General features: G+C 44.5%; 1 protein-coding gene across 3 annotated transcripts in view; it reads right to left on the reverse strand.

The window, feature by feature from the left end:
* Positions 1–13,370, reverse strand: part of MAP3K5 (mitogen-activated protein kinase kinase kinase 5) — a 160,749-nt gene that overhangs the window by 99,534 nt on the left and 47,845 nt on the right. For all 3 annotated transcript variants that reach the window (XM_075924257.1, XM_014580354.3, XM_075924258.1), the window contains exon 2: positions 4,323–4,462. In XM_075924257.1, the coding sequence (XP_075780372.1) occupies positions 4,323–4,462 (140 nt within the window). The remainder of the gene's footprint in view (positions 1–4,322; positions 4,463–13,370) is intronic.

A 13,370-nucleotide genomic window follows, 5' to 3' on the forward strand; every position in this document is an offset into this window, starting at 1 on the left:
TAAGGGATGGAGTGGCAATTTTTTATTATGCTAATTTTTTGTGCTCTTGTGTGTTAACTGGAAGGGTGTATTCTCAACTAAAACTTTGTTCTCCTTTCCCTGCACGCACAAATCACATTCATGTAAAAATCATTTGGGTTATTATTTTCCGTACTTTATTAATGTAAAAAAAGTCAGTTCCTTTGGCATTCATATGAAGTGGCTCCAATATTGCATATTATGCAAATTTTTGAAGCAGACTATTTTTTTTGAGAAGGTGGTGCTTATGAACTTACTAACAGAGGTGCTAAAATTACTACCAAATACACCTGCTCTGTAGCCATGTGTAAATCAACCAATATGGATTCCACAGAGAAGAAAAAGTGACTGCTCTTCTCCAAAAAGCTGTAGCAAATATTGGAACCAATTATATTTTCTTTTTGTGTGCATGCTATATAGAATACATGGCAAGAACATCTAGAAATCAGCTTGATGGGACCACTCCCTAGAAAGAAAATATAACAAGGAAAATCCTCCAAGGTCCCCTACTGCATTTCTTACCCTTCCTTTATTCCAATGATTCCCAAACTTAGGGTTACAACTCAGTACTGGGTCACAGGCGATGGGACACTGGGTTGGAACACAGACCTCCAGGACAGGAGGAAGGGGGAGCTGCTGGGGAGCTCCCTGGCAGCCCCACGAGGAGCTCTGTGTGTGGGGGGGGCGGATGAGAGAACACCCCAGTACTGCTGGGAAGTTCCTCATCAGTCACTCAGGAAGCTCTGCAGTGGCAGGAGGAGCTCCGCAGGAAAAGGGGGTGGGCTCTAAAAAGATATAATTACCCAGACTCATAGACTCCAAGGTCAGAAGGGACCATCACGATCATCTAGTCTGACCCCCTGCACAATGCAGGCCACAGAATCTCACTCACCCACTCCTAGAATAATCATCTCACCTATATCTCAGATATTGAAGCCTTCAAATAGTTTGAAGACCCCAAGGTGCAGAGAATCCTCCAGATGCAATCTGTACCCAATGCTACAGAGTAAGGCGAAAAACCTCCAGGGCCTCTGCCAATCTACCCTGGAGGAAAATTCCTTCCTGACCCCAAATGGGCATAAAGAATTTTTCCAAACTGGGTCACAAGAAAAAAAAAAGTTTTAAAACCACTGCTTTATTCCATCCAACCTTTTGAGCACAGGCTGAAACTTTTAAAAGAAAACCATGTCAAGATCTCCCTTCCTCTTCTTTTTAGTACTGTCAAAGAGCATGCCACTGGATGAAAATGGCAGGAGCAGACACAAGTGTACAAACTAATGAAATCCAGAGCCTGCTCAACAGTCCAACTGGCTGAGATAATAGTGGAAGAGGAAAGAGACCGAGTCACATGAGACTTAACTCATGAAGCAGGGCCAAACTGCAAATAAACTGACAAAACTAGAGCCAAACCCTACTCTAGCCAGAAACAAGGAGAACTGTGCTTGCATGTAATCCAAAGTATACACCCAAGCAGAAGGCAGCCCCACTCTCCACAGCTGGCTCACATGCTTCTCTTTAGTAATGTCTATGTAACCTACACACCTAGTGTGGTTCACTGCCCCATATAGTGGTACTTAGACCATTTACAGCCTAGGCTGAGAGCCAGCTGGCTTTTAGCTCAAGCAGCAGGGACTACACTAAGCTCCAGAGGTCCCCAGTGGCAGTTACAGCTACAGCTAGACAGGAAAACTATTGGCCCTTCCCCTACAAATCAGAACTGAGCAAAAGGAGGCTTTTCTAGAGTCAACCTCACTCTAAGCTATACTACATTCCTGCTCCCTTGTTAATGCATCAGGATACAAAGCTGGAGCATAGGAGAGCCATAGGGAATGTACATACAGTGTATAGGGTTGCCAGGTGTCCGGTTTTGAACCAGACAGTCCAGTATTTGAGCTTTCTGTTCAGGTAACAAATTGAGACGATATAAATGAGAAAATATAAATGCCTGGTATTTTCTAAATAAGATGTAATGTAGACTGTGATGTAATGTCAAGCGTGTCTGGTCTTTTGTTGAAACCATCTGGCAACCCTAGGATTTTGTACAGGATGCCCACCTGTAAGCCAGCTCTGTGATGGGCTGCTAAGAATGGTCTAAGGCTAAGGTTGTGGTGCGACAGCCCCGGCTCTCCTCCCCTGCCACCAAGGAGAGCCACAGCAGCCTCAGCTCTCCTCCATCCTGCCACTGAAAAGGAACAGGGCTGCAGCAGCCCTGGCTCTTCCCCTCCCCCTACCACCAAAGAGGACCAGGGCCACGATGCGGCAACCCCAGCTCTCCCCTTGGCCGCTGGAGAGGGACGAGGCCACAGCATGGCACAACAGCCGTAGTTCTACATGTAGCCACAGGGGAGGCCTGGGCTGGAAGTAGCTTGCCTCGGGTAAGCTTCCCTAGGGTCTGAGGCTTGCCTTCCCCAGCTGGGCTTTCCCCCAACACCCATGGTTACAACCCTCACTTTATATCTAATCAGACTTCACTATGACAGTCCATCACATGATAGTCTTCCAATACAAGTCTCAATTCTAGTTAAAAAGGCATACAGTAAGAATTCTCCAATAACTATGTACATGGCCTGGAACTTTCCTTCAACACGGTCCACTGCAAGGAATCTTCTTTTGGTCATAGAGATCAAGAGGTAAATCTGTATGGCTGTGATTTACTTTTTCATCTGTCTCAGCAATGTGCAAATTGCCCCAACTTAGAGTCTCGTAGGCCTATTTACCAATGTTTAATTTACACCCCATTCCTTATGATCTCTGATTTGGCCTCTATGCTTTCTCACAAGCCTGCAAAGACTGCCATAAATCTAGATTTAGATTTTTAAAAATAGCCTTTGGAAAAATTTTCCAGTTTCACACTCTGCCCAAACAACTCTGCTTCAGGCTTATCAGTGATGTATCATGTGATATAACATCAGTGATGCTTTTATTTTCTGTACAATGCATCTTTAAAATTGCAAGAACTGGTGTGGAGGCAGCTGCCATGTTTTTTCCAGAGTTCCTAATACAGACTGGCCACTCGTTGCTCTCTCAAAGAGATTTTACTTTTCTAAATTCTAATTGGCGGTTTTCCTTAATCTCCAAGGCAAGTACAGATGGTTGCTTGGCAAGATATAACATGGAAATCAGGATGTGCTCCATAGTTTCATCGACTTTAAGACCAAAAGAGACCACGGTGATCATCCAGGAATCCATCATGCAAAATGGAGGCCATTCAACCTCACCCAGTAATCCCTGAATCAAACCGAGAATTTATGGCTAATGTGGAACAGCTTTTTTAAAAAGGGCATCTCAAGAAGATTTAAGGACTACAAGTGATTGTAAGGGGACAGTTAGCCCCTTACTAAAACTCTGTGGGAGATTTTGGTTCGCCAGCTCCCAGTATCAAAAGGGTTAGGGTCCATGAGAAATCAGGACCCTCAGACTGACAGATCCCAGAGACAATGGAAAGCAGTCAACACTCCAGCTCGGCCTGATTGACAGGTTGGACAAGCCAGTGAGGAAAATAAGAGGCCTGGCCCCGTCCTCCCTGTGAGCTGGGATTTTTCTGGGTCTCTCTGAGCAAGGAGAGAGCTGAGAGACAGCTAAGAGGAGCAAGTTGTGTGGAGGGGCAGTCCTGCAGCAATAGAGCCAGGCACACAGCCCAAGGAGTGCAAGCTGTGCTGAGGGGCAGTTTTAGAGCAACAGAGCCAGGCACACACAGCCCAAGGAGTGCAGACCCTGTGTTGAGCAGCAGACTGGCAGTGCTCAGAGAGCCAAAAGGAACAGAGAAGCAACGCAAGGAGCTGGAGACTGGGGAGGGATCACATGAGGATTACCTGTTGTGTTCCCTCCCTCTGTGGTATCTGGTATTGGCCACTGTCAGCAGAGAGGACACTATGCAAGATGGCCTGTTGGTCTGACCCAGTATGGCCGTTCTTATGTCACTGTGTGCATGTTTTCCAAATTTCTAATCATTCTTGTAGCTCTTTTCAGAACTCTTGCGTGGTCTCTGCATTACCATCAGTAATCTATGTATAGAGATATGTAGAGCCCTAAAAATCCACAGATATAGGCCTTATACCCACACGTATCTACATCCATGGATGCAAATATCCGTGACTCATTTTTGCAGATTCAGATACAAAATTTGTATACAGAACACTGCAAATTTGTAGATATCCACTTTATATCTGTGGGTATCCACATTTGCGGCTTTGGATATCTGTGGCTCATTTTTGCAGATATGGATGTGGATGCAGATATAAATTTTGTAGCTGTGCAGGGCTGCATCTAGAGATATGCAAACGTATAACATTTTCTTGAATTACCTTCAACGACTGCAGAGAGTCTGCATTTGTATCACAATAGAGGATAATGTTGTTAGCCATACTGAAGCTCTCTCTGACTCCCAGATGGTAGAACAAGGAAGGCTGACGGAAAGCATCACTCATCTCTACCACTGCAATATCTGCAAAAAGCAATAAAAAGAGAAACGTAAGCCATATAGTTACAAAAGTGGACTACCTATGTTCTTCTTTTCCACCAGTTGTTGTTTGACAGACTATGCATTCTAAGACGGAAATAAAGAACAGGGGGGATTGTCCCTTTTTAGTTATCACAGCTGAATTTTCTGTACATAATCAGCAGGAAGTGGTTTCTCTTTACAGCAGTTTTTTTTAAAAGGAGAACTTTATTTCACTAACCAAAAAAGGAGAGAATGTCTCACAGGAGATAATGCAAAAACCTCATTTTAAGCCTTGTACAAGCACACGATCTATTTGCCTGTGATGATTTAAGATTGTAGAAAAAACTAATAATATTGTAACTTGCACGTTTTTGATTTATCAAATCCCTAAGTATTCCCACATAAATTACAATGTAAACATAGATCTTGACCCAGCCAACAGTTCTGTAAATGCAGAACTCTGCTCACATGAATATAGTAAAGTACGTGTGTACATGCTTTTGGAATGGGGCCTCAGTCCTTCCAGGCACCTATGCACCCAAATAAAAGCACACACAAAAATAAATTAAGTGCCTAAGCTGATGCATCCCCACCTTCACTTTTCCAAACTTAAAGCAAAGTCAAGACAAAACAAAAATCAACCACAAAAGTCATTAACTGCAGCTCACATTTATGAGGTTGCTTATGAAATCAAATGGTTCTCTTGTGCTCCTTGTGGAGTAAAAAATGCAGTACATTAAGATAACTGATTCATCCCTACCTCTTATACATACACCATCTGTTTCTTGCACCCACCTCACTTCTTCCTCAAGTCAGCCAAAATATACTGATTTTAAAGAAAAAAGAAAGGGTCAAATGGTCTGTCATGGCTCAATTACCCTACCTGGCACTCTGAGTGTAGATATGGGGACCAGCTAGCAAAATAAACTGTAAGAACCTATCTCTAATTCCCAGAGACAAACTTGTCCAGTCTCAGTTTCCCTGCGATCCAAAAGAGAGATGATCGGTTTGCTGCCACCACCAAGTGTAAATTTAAAAAAATATAAAGACCTTTTTGCAAGGAAGAGATCACTTGGAATCCCCTTCCTGAGGCAAAGCTCTCTCCTTACCCCCAACCTATATTTTGCTTAGAGTTGGAAAAACAGAGGGAATCCACCGAGAATAATGGGGCTCTGCTCTTCCCAGGTAACGCAAGCACGTAGGTTTAAGGACACAAAAATAAAATAAAAAGAAAATACTTTTATTATCAAAACAAAACTACTGTTGCAAGCATAGTAAACAACTGGGTGTTAAAAGCCATGGAGTGAAATAGACTCCGGGAGAATCCATGGGCTGTAATTCCTTAGTTACAAAAGAGGAAAAACAAGTAACCAGCTCAGACATGATTTCCAAATCCCCAAACAAGGAAAACAATAAAACCTGACGGACTATCTAAACTTTTCCCTACTTACACATTTCAAGGAGTCCATTCTGGGAGAGCACTCTCTCCTGCTACCTAGGCAAAAAGTGCTCTGATCTAAAAACAAAGGAAGGGGGAGAGGGGAACCTCTCTGTTTCAAATTCCTATCTGCATTTCATTGGATGAATGTCTGAAGCCCCCTCCCTTAGGTGCATCTCCAGAGTTGTCTAACCTGTTCCTCACTCTCCAGGTAAGTCAGACTCTTCTTTACAGATGCTATTCATGACATATATTATGTAAACTATTAGCATGTACAGAGAATCGGCTTTCCTCTATGATTACCTGGGAGAGGTTTTCTTTTAAAAGCTTCAAATGTTTTGTTTTCTTTGAGTGAATGGGATTGAAAGCAATTCTCTATCCATTTACTTTTTCTTTTTATTATAGTATATTACAGCAAGAAAGAACTGAAATGCAATATCCAAAAATTACCTCTTTCTTGCATGCACAACATTAAATGGGAAGAAGATAGTAGAAAGAGAGGGAAAATTGTAACAAGACAAAAAAGTACAGTGTTATGATAATCCCACTTTACTTTAGAGTGATTTTGCATTTTTTGTTTAAGATCAAGATACACTGCAGCAAGATCTAGATTTAAAGTATTTTTTAATTACTGCTACTCATGTCTGCAAGCGTATGACAAGTGGTACAATTTCTTGCATTACTCTTGAAAACACTGCACAAAGATTAAGAATCTTTGGAATCTATTGTATTACAAGCAAAGGTTATGGATTATTTCAGGCCAGGACAATCAAAGGACTATAATGAAAAATGGGACAGGACATAAGAACGGCTGTATTGGGTCAGACCAAAGGTCCATCTAGCCCAATATCCTGTCCGCTGACAGTGGCCAATACCAGATGCCCCAGAAGGAGGGCTCACAACAGGTAATCCTCATGTGATCCCTCCCCTATCACCCACTTCCAGAGAAACAGAGGCTAGGGATACCATTCCTACCCAACCTGGCTAATGGCCGCTGATGGACCTAACCTCCATGAATCTGTCTAGCTCTTTTTTGAATCCCCCTTAAAGTCCTAGCCTTCACCACATCCTCTGGCAAGGAGTTCTACAGGTTGCCTGTGCGCTGAGTGAAGAAAAACTTCCTTTTGTTTGTTTTAAACCTGCTGCCTATTAATTTCATTTGGTGACCCCTAATTCTTATATTGTGGGAATAAGTAAATATTTTTTTCTTATTCACTTTTTCCATACCAGTCATGATTTTATAGACCTCTGTCATAGCCCCCCTTAGTCTCCTCTTTTCTAAGCTGAAAAGTCCAAAGTCTTTTTAATTTATCTTTATATGGGACTCATTCCAAACCCCTAATCATTTTTGTTGCCCTTTTCTGAACCTTTTCCAATACCAATATATCTTTTTTAAGATGAGACGACCACATTTGTACGCAGTATTCAAGATGTGGGCATATCATGGTTTTATAGAGAGGAAATAAGATATTTTCTGCCTTATTCTCTATCCCTTTTGTAATGGCTCCTAACATTCTATTTGCTTTTTTCATTGCCGCTGCACATCGAATGGATGTTTTCAGAGAACTATCCACAATGACTCCAAGATCTCTCTCGAGTAGTTGTAACCAAATTAGTCCCCATCATATTGTATATATAGTTGGGATTATTGCATTACTTTACATTTATCAACATGACATTCTTATGTTCAGCATGCCTGGAGTTTTTTTTTGTTTTTAATATGTTTTCTCTGTGACACTTTCATGTAAAGATTACTAGAAGTTGCTTTAAAAGGTCTGTGTAATACATTGTAACTGGGCAATTATAGCTGTTTAGAGCCTCTGGAGAGAAAGCCCAGCACAGACGCTTGCTGGGAATATCCCAGTACAACTGTGCAGCCTGGAAATAAACCCAGTCAGGAGCATGGGAGCAGGACATGCATTTCCACCCAAGAGAGATAATGGCTGGCAGCACTTTAACTAAAAGTGGGTGTCCTCAATGGCCCATGGAGAGGAAGTACAGGTGAAGTTACCCTGAACTGTGATAAAATTGCCCAGGATAAATCATGTTTAGGAATAGTATATTTTTTGTCATGCTACTAGGAAGGGAATTTGAGCAACTTCCTAATACATTTAATTTTACAAGGATGATTTTGAAACACTTATGAAAGGAAAATAAAGCAAAAGAAATTATATAAAATAAACAAAACATAAATTAAAAGCAAACAGCCCAAAATCAGACAAAAGACATGGAAGGTATTTGAGATCATCTTTTGCAAGCACTGCTGAAATCTCATGTTGTCATCCTCACAAGAAAACATGGTGTGTAAGATCTCAGCCCACTAGAGATCTCATCTTGCTTATTATTTTGTACAGCAGAATATCAGCTAACTAGAAAGCATTTTATGAGTGAGCTGTCTCTGCCATCTGCAACTATCAATATTATCTTCTAGCAGCAACAAACTTCCCTCAGAAGACTCCGTTCCCTGCTGCCACTTAAACAAGGCGGCAGAGAAAAGCCCCAACTTTTGGCATTGTTTTGCTGTAGGGGATCTAAAACTTTTTTCTTACACGACCCTCCCCCGATGCTGTAACCTTACTCTTGCTGTCACACGGCCACGTGCACTCCTGTTTGTAGGGTTGCCAGATGGTTTCAGCAAAAATACCAGACATACTTGACATTACATCACAATCTACATTACATTTTATTTAGAAAATACTGGACATTTATATTTTCTCAAGTTGTTTCCCGAACAGAAAGCTCAAATACTGGACTGTGCAGTTCAAAACCGGACACCTGGCTATCATACCTGTTTGGTATCTTCTTTCTGACAATCTGTAACTGTGATAACACAAACACAGCGAAAACTGGACCATTGGAAGGAGTGGGTGGGAGTGTACATTTCACTAAATTTATGGTCACATCCTCGCTTACCTATATCTATGTACTTACATAGCTCTCATCACCACAGCATAACTGTGACGCCTAAGTATTTAAACACAGAAACAACCACTTCACTCTCTTTTTTCCTGACTAGCCTGCAGAAGAAATAGCCTGATTAAGTTTATAAGTGTAGGTTCGGATTAGGTTATAGATGTATAGGCTTGAATTATGTCTGTGTGTAAAAGAGAGACACAGACAGATAGCATGGGTGTGTTGTGTTCATGGAGAAATTAGTGAAAGAAAGACAGGCTAAAGAAATGACCTATGGAGTTAATTAGCAATAGCGTGCCCTAAGGCCAGTCCTGTGTCTTGCAGGAAAATGTTTGCATTCTAAATCCAGTTTTCAGAAAGTTCTATCTCCAAGTTTACAGGGTCCTGCAATGTAGCTGTCATAGGAATTCTTGATTAAGTGAGGAATGAGTTCTCGCTAGTAGATGGAGTCAGACTAGTCGTTGTGGCTCCTAAATATCAGGATAAAAACCTTGATCTTTACTTTGAATTCATTAAGGAATCAGTGCGTGGAGTGGGAACAAGGGAATGCATTCACAGAAGTTTGTGTTGGTAAGCCAGCATGCTGCCGTATTTTGTAATAGGTTTGTCAGGCTTTGTTCCTAGATAAAAGCTACAATAATCTTTCATCTATTTATCAAAATATTCACACTTCCGCTTTAAAGGGAGTGAAACTATAAAGAAGGTTCAATTTTAGTCATGGATACTTTTAGTAAAAGACATGGACAGGTCATGAGCAATAAATAAAAATTCATGGTGCATAGCATGTCCATGACTTGTGCTATATACTCCCAACTAAAACTTTAGACGGGGCTGTAGTTGCTGGGAGGGAGGGGGAGGAGGGACCTGGAACCCCTACTGGAGCTGGGAGAGGTTGGCTGGGCTAGCAGGCTCTATAGCCAGCTTCGGATTGTTCCCCAGAAGCAGCCAACACGTTTCTAGGGGAAGAAAAGGCCTAGGTGGAGGGAAGGTCTGGGTGGGGGTCCTCTGGCTCCGTAGCTCTCATTGGCCATGAACTGTAGCCAATAGGAGTTGCAGGGGGAGTGCCTCCAGAAAGGAGTGGTTTGAGAGCCCCCAGCCTCTCTGCCTAGTAGCTGCAGGGATATGGCAGCCACTTCTGAGGAGCCCCCAAGATAGGTACCATCCCACATCCCAGCCCTCTGCCCAAGTCTTGAGCTCCCCCTCCCCCCCTCTCATGCACCCAAACTATTCCAGCAAGCAGCTGGTACAGCTGGCCTCAGGGCTGCCTTATCTGCTCGGGCAGCCCCAGGGCCAGATGCATCACCCGTTACAGAAGTCATGGATGTCACAGAATCTGTAATTTCCATGATCTCCATGACAGATACAACCATAATCCTAATAGTCAGGGTGAATTTCACCCATGGTATGAACAGAAGACAAAGTCTTCTCAATGTGTAAGTCCCATGGCAGGACTCTTGTCGGTGCCATGTCTAGCAAACCACTCAGGAGGTTTCTGCACATCTAGTGTAACGCAAAGAGAGACAATTTGCTCTGGCCACAAACAGGCTAGTGGACAGGCTGAGTTTGGAAGCAGGCTTTGGTAAGATGTGAGTATGGAGAAAGTACAGCGGTGAATGTGCACTGCAACTCCATTGTCTGCCAACTGACAGTCATACTCTCTCTCACACAAAGCTAGATCACGAATGTCACCATCTCTGGATAAAAAAAAATCTGGTCATTGACAAAGGGTAGTTTTGTCTTTAAAAAGTGGGAATGATACTGCCTTCTTCTGTAAAGCATTTTCAGATGGACAAGTAAAAGTACTATGCAAAAACGAAATAGTATTGTTTGCTAGTTAGCAAGGTAAACACAAGCACCAGTCAAAAGAGATGAAGTGGAAGGACAAGACTATCAGGGTTAGTGGGAAAAAATACCTACTGTACAAATAGTAACTGAACAGATGTACCTTCAGAAGAGAAAATTATTACTTAACAGAACTGGTGGTTCTTCAAGATGCGGAATCTTTATCTGTATTCCACTGTGGGTGCACTTGCACCACAAGAACCTAGAATCAGAGAATTCTTGCAAGCAGTGCCTCTTGGTCTGTGTATGTGCCCTTGCTCTCCTTGTGCTTCAAAGAGAGATATAAAGGGTGACGCAGACTGACACCACTCCAGTTCCTCTTCTACTATGCAACCAGGTATGCTCTGAAGCAGAGAGAAAGGAAAGCAGATAGTGGAATACAGATAGGGACCAAGGATGTTAAATAACGAGTAATTTACTAGTCAAGTAGTCGGTGGAATTTCCATCGACTAGTCGATAGGCACTTCCACATTCCTCCTTTGAAATGTACAACAGACCCCGTTGCACTAGGACTGGGGAGGCCGCCGCGCCGACCCCAGGGTGGAGGCCAGGCCGAGCTACCCGGACCGGCCCCGGGCAGGACATGGCCTCCGCCACCAAGCTCGGCGGAGGCAGGGAAGCCGCGGCAAGTGGGGCCGCCGGGCGCACCACAGTGACAATAGGCGCCCCAAGCCAGGGGGGTCAGGATGGGACTTCGCCCCTGATGCCCTGGCAGTGGGTCGGCAGCCATGCTGAAGGCAGGGCATCCGAAGACGGCGTGCCCTCCAGCGGGGGGGGGCGGGTTTAAAAATCAGCTCCCCGCCAGAGCAGGGAGAGGGACGCCGGGGAGGTGATTCTCCCCCCCTTCCCCCCCGGACACAGGTGGCAGAGGCTCCTCGTCGGACTCCGGGAGCAATCCACGGGAGCAACCCCGACCAGGAGGTGAGATCAGGAGCTGGGGGATGCGGGAGCAGGGAGGTTAGGAAGCAGCCCGGGGTAGAGCCTTTTTGGTGCCCGTGGGCCGATGTGTTACAGGGTGGGACCCCATCGGCCAGGTAAGAGTTGTGACCCCAAACCACTATGGCCCCAGGCTGGGAGCCGGGGGAGAGGGCGGGCCCGGGTCCCCCTAACCCCCCCCGCCCGTGCGGGGATACCCTAGGTAGGGGCTCCAGGAGCTCGCACCCCAGTGAGGACACACGGGAAGACTAAGGCTGTGGGCTCGCAGGGCGGTGCCCTGGGACTCGGGGCCGCACGCTCACGCTCAGGACGAACCCGCCACAAGGACTCTTGTACATTTCAAAGCTGGTATGCCATATGCAACACGGGGCGAGCGGGAAGTCCTGCTGACTCCGGGCTCCATGAGGGCGCTTACATTTTGAAATGCACAAAAGCTCCTGGGGGCTCTTGTGCATTTCAAAGCGGAAGCACCCATCAGAGTTCCCCACTGATCCTGTGCTCCATGCTGCGCTGCCGCTTTAAAATGCCACACGGAGCCTGGGATCAGCTTGGGAATCCCCAGCTGATCCTGGGCTCCATGTGGCATTTCCCTGGAACCCGGGATCAGCTGGTGACTCCTCAGCTGACCCCAGGCTCTGTGCACTTAGAAATGCCACACTGGAGCCTGGAATAGGCTGGGGGGGGGGTCCCCAGCTGTTCCGAGGTTCTGCGGAAATGCCACAGGGAGCCCCCAGCTGATCCAAGGCTCCATGCAGCACTGCCCCTTTGAAATGCCAAGTCGGTGTTTCAAAGGGACAGCGCCACACAGAGCACGGGATCAGCTGTGCGGCTCTGCCACGTTGAAGTACCCAGTCTTCCCCCCCCCTTTGCTGCCTCTATTTTATAGAAGCAGCAAGAGGGGGAGGGGCAGGGGAAGTCGACTAGTCAAATGAATTATCTGATAAGCATTTGCTTATCGAATGGCTGACTAGTCCTTAACATCCTGAACAGGGACCACATATCTCAAAGAGCCTCCAGTTTCTATAATGGTAAGTAACTTTCTCTTCATCATGAAGTGCTGCTCCCCATGTGAATTGTATTGTAACTAACAAGCTGTGCTCAAGGAGGAGGAGGGAAGAAGGATACAGCTATTTGAAGAACCGCTGTCCCAAAGGATTCATCAAAAGAGGAGTCTCTGACCAGAATAAAATGTCTTGAAAATGTGTGGATCAGACTCCACATAACTGCCCTGCAAAATGTCAATCAGAGGTACTTCTTGAAGCAATGCTACTGAGGCCACTTGTGCCAATGAAGAGTGAGCCATTACCCCATGAGGGGAAGGAAGCTGTGACAATTTGTAGCTGTGCAGGATAAAGCCTGAGATCCATTAAAGATCTAGGAGGACACAGCTCAATCTCAGGCTCATTCTGCTCTGGCAAAAACACTAGGTAATTTTCTCATTGGTCAAAATAATGAAATCTCCTCTGCTCATCAGATGCATAGGGTTTCAGAAAAAAATACTGAGAAGTAATATGACTGAAATATGTCAAATTCTGAAACTATGTAAGGGGTGATTTTTAGGTGTAGTCATAAGGAGACTTCATTCTTATGGAGTACTGTGTATGGCATATCTGCCATTAGAGCTCCAAGTTCACCCATCCTTCTGGCCCAGCTGCTGACCACAAGGAATTCAACTTGTCATTGACAGGAGAGACAAGACACATGTAGCTAGTGGTCTGAAGGGGGCTTAGTGAGTACCAAAAGTATAAGATTCAAGTTAGGGATGTTAAATTTAGATTAATT

The sequence above is a fragment of the Pelodiscus sinensis genome, chromosome 3, assembly GCF_049634645.1.
Source record: "Pelodiscus sinensis isolate JC-2024 chromosome 3, ASM4963464v1, whole genome shotgun sequence".
Taxonomy (NCBI): Eukaryota; Metazoa; Chordata; order Testudines; family Trionychidae; genus Pelodiscus; species Pelodiscus sinensis.